At 36.8% G+C, this 6,021-nt stretch overlaps 2 protein-coding genes across 2 annotated transcripts; one reads left to right on the top strand and one right to left on the bottom strand.

Annotated features, from left to right (window-relative positions):
- Window positions 1-459: 459 nt before the first annotated feature.
- Window positions 460-2,512, bottom strand: LOC141899384 (DNA-directed RNA polymerases I, II, and III subunit RPABC1-like). Its single transcript, XM_074785644.1, has 8 exons — window positions 2,140-2,512; window positions 1,972-2,054; window positions 1,776-1,837; window positions 1,555-1,694; window positions 1,397-1,477; window positions 1,252-1,310; window positions 905-983; window positions 460-685 (listed from the first exon to the last, which is right to left on the bottom strand). The coding sequence occupies exons 1-8, from the start codon at window positions 2,194-2,196 to the stop codon at window positions 620-622; spliced, it is 627 nt and encodes a 208-aa protein (XP_074641745.1). The 5' UTR covers window positions 2,197-2,512; the 3' UTR covers window positions 460-619.
- A 141-nt stretch (window positions 2,513-2,653) lies between these two features.
- LOC141899660 (splicing factor ESS-2 homolog) lies at window positions 2,654-5,673 on the top strand. The gene is made up of 8 exons (XM_074786090.1): window positions 2,654-2,826; window positions 2,917-3,079; window positions 3,545-3,670; window positions 3,754-3,905; window positions 3,990-4,119; window positions 4,254-4,615; window positions 4,861-4,976; window positions 5,287-5,673. The coding sequence occupies exons 1-8, from the start codon at window positions 2,713-2,715 to the stop codon at window positions 5,609-5,611; spliced, it is 1,488 nt and encodes a 495-aa protein (XP_074642191.1). The 5' UTR covers window positions 2,654-2,712; the 3' UTR covers window positions 5,612-5,673.
- Window positions 5,674-6,021: the final 348 nt, after the last annotated feature.

Below are 6,021 nucleotides of genomic sequence, written 5' to 3'. Positions count from 1 at the left end.
TCAATGACTGACTGATTGACTGACGTGCGCATGCGTCATCCGTGTGTAAACATTAAACACGTGGATAATCACTTCAGGCTCGAATCCCACGCATTCACAATAGTTACCATATCATCCGCCAGGTGGTTATCAGTCGAGTAAATAAATCTATTCTCTGACAACTACCTTGTACGTATGAACCCCATGTAGGGGTTTTCTGGTTTGAACCCATGCTACTTCTGATTTATTGAACAAATGAAATTGATTGGCATCCTGTCGCCTACTCAGGACCGTAGCACTGTCTTAAGTATCAATACAAATACAGAAAGGTATAAACAAATGTAGATTTCTTGACCCATTGTCGTCACTGTTGGGATTTGAAAAAAATCCTCCATCGCCAAATACGAGATAAACAAAAACTCATTTTTCTGTTTATTTTATGAAATTTTTCTTTTATTTTAGAATAATATAGAACACAGCTCGCATTTAATGAAGAAAATATGAATGATGTAATTGGAACCTCGATTTCCAAGCTTTAAGCATCAAATGCACTTCTCTGGTTTACGAAAATGACTGTTTATAATCACAACTTGATTTAAACCGTTTTATTAACATCCAAATCAACGCACACACAGACCGGCTACACAACGAGTCTATAAGTAATATATCTACCAGCCGTCTCACTGGGCCGAATTATTTTCACAACCTGTAAATAAAAACATATATCATTCAACACATGTCTTGAACCTTTTCAATCTCCTTAATGGCCTGTTATAAACTGTAAGAGGCGGGGCAAAAATTGGCTGCTTCTCTTTATAATGCTAAAACTGCAAAATTATGCATTCATACTTTGAATCAGCCCAAATGTGATTAACAACTCAAGTTCAACATTATTGTGTTCTCTACAAATAGGCAAACAACATACTTGTCCTCTTTTTAATCCAAAATATCTCGCGACTGGATCGCCGACTTGAATCCTCGGTAACTGCGATTCTTTTAATTTACTACATTCACAATGAAGGAATATTAACAATCATACTGTGCAGGGACAAGGTGCATGGCCACTTTCCGCCCATTCACAAATTCCATGATTTTTCTTTGACTTTTCCATGTGATTACACATAATTTCTTTAATGAATCAGAGAAATGTTACAATTCATTCATTCATTCATCCAAATTCACTACGTTTTTTAGGTTTTTGGTAATCCAAATCCAATTCCCTGAGTTTTCCAGGTCAGTGGAGATATATTAAAATGCTTTATTAAAGGATACTATCGTTCTAAAAGTTCTTTCTTTTCTTCAGGAGTCATCAGCACATGTTCTGGTACTAACTGAAACAATTTGAATCATAATTCTTGTGAAAGAAACCATGCGTTTATGAATCTATTCATTATTGAAATTCATAAGCCCTTCATACCTGATGTTCTGTGATGTTGACCAATAATTCAGATTCTAGAAATTGTTCCAATATATATTTAGGGGCCATGTCGACAAGTGACTGAAATAAAAAATTACATAAATTGTTTTGCTGCAAGAGAAAAAGAAGACAAGAACCAACGTCAAGTGAAGTTGTACCTGTTTTGCTGAAGGCGTCATTCCAGTTTGTACCACAATTAAGGCTCTATGAATATTCTCTTTCTGCATTGTCTGACAATACGATTTTACTGTTTTTATTCCAACTTTTGGATCTTCAGGAAAAAACACGAACATTTGATCTAAAAATGTGAATTCATAAGTTAAACATTTCTGCAGGATCGGGATTGGATATAAAGCTGATCGTATGAATTATCAATTACCAGTTGGATCATCATTATGAGCAACTAAAACCGTAAGATCACTTCTCGATGGTCTGCTATCACTAAAAATATAAAACAATACCTTCTTAGAAGTACTGCATATTTCAAACATTCAACAGTGTCTGGATCAGTATCTTTGATATGAATACGCCTTGTCCCAGGGTGATATATAGATAGGTTGGCATAACCTACTTACTGTACACAGAACTGTTCCTTAAACTGATCTATAGTCTGGTCCAATTCATCCTGAGTAACCAGATACCCTCGATCGTGACATAACTGAAATTGACGGTTTTGGGAGATAATTAGTACAACTATAGTCTTAAGTATCAGTTTGTAAGTAATTTCTCACTGTTTTACAAACCTGCATTATAGTTTTACGGATTCGCCATAATTTGTAAACTTCATTGTCATCTTCCATTATATATGTTTGTGACTGTAACCTTTATTTATCGAATTCGGAAGGTTTTAAACCAATAGTTTTGAGTTCTAGCATTCAACATTAACCATTTGCAAGATGTTTGTGCTAACTTGTTTTACTGCGGATGTAACAATTTTGTAGGTTTTTATCTTCGCTTACCAGGGCCTGTCCGAAATCAATGCCGTGTTGACTAAAAGTCATAGTCGATACCCTACTACAGGGTGATCAGTTGCAATCAGGAATTTCTCGAGTTGTGTTTCAACTAAGCATCATTGCTGAATTATTCAGAGGAATCTAGCCCGCTGCCATTGTCCGTCAAGTGTTGCCTCTATGTACGTAATTAGCGGTAAAGGTGAGAACTAACTGCGCTGAGCAATATCTTAACTGCGGTAAGCGAGTATTGAGGCTGAGAGTGTACGCTACATTGCGGAATAGGATTGTCTTTCGGACCAGGAAGTCAAGTTTTCAGTCAGTTATAGTTATTGATGTTGATCTACATAAAAGCAACGTTTTGCGATGGAAATTTCCGAAATCGGTACAAAAGCGCTACAAGTGGCTAAGGATACGTTTAATGTCGATGTCAAAGTGAAAGAAGTAAAGAAAATTCTAGATGAAGATACGTACACAGAGGTATTCTCTCAAATAATCAATTCAATTCGATACAATTTTATTCAACAACAACGAGAATGGCTCATGACCAGTGTATTTTTTATTCTATAGGATGTCGAGAAGATTATCCAACGTGATTTTTATCCCGATCTCGAAAAACTGAAAGATCAGAATGAATATTTAGAAGCTTGGGCGAATAAAGATACAGAAACACTGCGTGTATTACAAGTGAAATACTGTCCAAGACGAGCGACAACTGGAGCAGCTACTGCTGGTCAGTTATTCATTAGAATGTGGATTTTTGCCATTGTGGCATTATTTTAGTAAACGCTGTTTTGCCAAAATTTGTGATTGAATACATTAATTTTTTAATTAGGATAAAAACAGATTGTGCAAGTAGAATTTTAGGGTTAGGAGTTTTTAGATTTATAGGTTTCATGTTACCTAGATTTAACCTTTTTATAGCACCAGGGGCCAGTTGCATAGTCATGGCTTAGACTTAAGACCAGTCTGAACATTTAAGACCACTTTTTGACTTAAGTCACGACTGTGCAACGAAAGGGCCCAGTTTCACAAGAAGGTTTAACTCTTAAATCGATTTAATTTGTTCATTCATTCAGTTTATCTTAAATCAATTTAGGCCTTATTCCGTTTTGTGAAACTGGACCCTGAATTGTAAGTTTAATTACATGTTCATATGTTTCATGTTATTTTATAGTTGTTTGTTTATTATTTACAGATATGCCGACTCCTTCAACGTTTGAAACTCCGGACTTTGACGCACCGAAATCTCCCACACGGAAACCTGAAAAACCTCCCGAAAAACACCCAACTCACAATCCATTTCTAGACGCTGATAAAAAAGGTTAATTCGAATATTGATAGATGTAATTATTTCTGATGAAGCAACGAGGATTTAACTGAGAGGAGTTTATTTTTTCATTTTAGATGAGAAACGTGTCGCTGTTTCACTGGATAAATATCTTACTAAATATACAAGCGAGGATAATGCAGCATTTACAGAAATCATGGTGGAAAATGAGAGAAAAAAACGTCTGAAAGAAGAGTGGCTTTATGAGAAAATTGGTGAACAAGAACAGGTTAATATCGACAGTTAAAGTTACCGATACATTCATTCAGTGCTTGTGCCTTGTTAGTTATAACAATGTATTCTACGTAACTAGGAGAAAGAAGAAGTTCTGGCATTACCAGGAGTTGAAAAGCAAGCGATTTCGGACAATGCTGCAAACTCTTTGAGAACTATTCAAAGTTGGCAGTACACACCAATGAATGCGTTGATGTATATTCCAGATGGTACGCGCTCAAATTACATTCAACAGGAAATAAATGTGGAAAAAATGAAAATTCAGGGTTGCCACTAACCTGACTGAATTAATGACCTAATTTTCACAGGTTTGATCACGTTATTTTTTTAATGATATTTTCAGGTGCTGCTGAAAGTAACGCGGAAAAGATCGAAAAACAGAAAGGGAAACCGCGTGAAATACTGCACGAAAATACGCGGTTTAAATCGAATCCGTTTAATGTTAGTAAAAATAAAGAGACAATCGCAAATGCAGCTTCAACTCAAGCGATTGTACGACACGGTCGCGTTGGAGCAGACGGTAAAGAATTATTACCGTTAACTTCACCGCATGTGAACGGATTCGGATTCGTAGCGACTCCGTCTCCGGCTCCCGGAGTCGATGCTTCTCCGTTAATGACGTGGGGTGAGATTGAGAGTACTCCGTTTAGACTAGACGGGAATATTACCCCATTAACAGGTGCCACGCCCGGTCCGTCATTTAAGGTAAATTATAACAATAATTTAAAGAATCATCAGGACCCAGTTCCATAGTCATGAGTTAGAGTTAACTCTGAGTTAAAGTTAGTTCATTTTCAATGAGTAAACTCAGAGTCAAATCTTAATTCCGAACTGTGGAACTGGACCCAAGGTTTTACAGGTTTTGGAAGTTTTTTTCCCACACCCTGGAAAAGGTGAGGAAATTTTTTAATGATACATTTTTCCTATTCATATTTTTCTCATTTTTCTAGATCCCTCAAGTACCGAAACGTGACCAAATCGCCTTCGATCTGGCTGAAAAGGCGAACAAGGCTCACAGAGCGAAAAAAGAGAAAGCGATGAAAACTGTCAAAAATCATTTAACTAGGTAACAATACAACATGCAGCACCCACTCCCACAGTTCACTCTAAACTTTAATTAATTTTCAATAAATCTATCCTCAGATTAGATATTTATCACAACCGTGGGACCGGGTTCATATTTATAAGAGTTGAACTCCCTGACGTCATAGCTTCAGCTGACTAAAAGTCGCTTCTACAGTTTTTCCAATTCAGTGAATTAAAAGTCACGATTGTGATAAATCATTGAGACAATGATCGTCCCAACTACAACGACTTATTTTATCTTCAGTACTGTTACTTCAGAAAATAACCACAGTCTCTTTTTACATTTTCAGTCCTTCACCGAAATTCGGATCTCAAAATTCAATGGAACGCCTAAAGAACATGTCTCCCGCCGCTCAAAGACTGGCAAACGCTAAACTCGGAATACGTACTTCAACGGATAAAGCTTTAAGAGCTAGTTATACCCCGAGTCCAGTAAGACGTACTCCTGGATCAAAAACACCTACTCCTAAAATAACACCTCGACGAACGCCGAAATCCGTGCGAACTCCGACTTCTTCTAACACAACTCCTAAACATGCAATCGATGATCCTTGTTCATTGACAGACAATTTACTGAATTTACCCAAACGACAAAGAGCTCAAGAATTCTTTTGAATTCTATGGCAGATGACGATGATGTAAAGTTTATTGAAGAAGAATGGATATGTTTTTTTATATATCAAGTTTTCTAGTCCTTAGTTCTGTGGTTTGTTGAAGGAATAGATTTATCGAGGTGCCAATTCCATGTACATCAGGGAATAATCAGAATAAAATATGGTAATCACAGTCACCCCCCGACAAAAATGCAAGATGATTCCCCGGAAATTATTTGTACCATGTATGATCGAAATCTACCCACTGTGTAGTCTAAGAGGTGTTTCATGGATATTTCGCCGAGTCCGGCCCGCCAGTGGTCGGTGTTATACACCATACAAACATTATATTTCGATAAATAGGTTTGTGTTTAAAGCTCTGGCATGTGAGTACTTAGTTAGTTCACGTTTTTGCCGCTACCGTTATATTTA

The sequence above is a fragment of the Tubulanus polymorphus genome, chromosome 2 (genome assembly GCF_964204645.1).
Source record: "Tubulanus polymorphus chromosome 2, tnTubPoly1.2, whole genome shotgun sequence".
NCBI lineage: Eukaryota > Metazoa > Nemertea > Palaeonemertea > Tubulaniformes > Tubulanidae > Tubulanus > Tubulanus polymorphus.
Note: the sequence above shows the minus strand (reverse complement) of the source record. Positions and strands in the feature narration are given on the sequence as shown.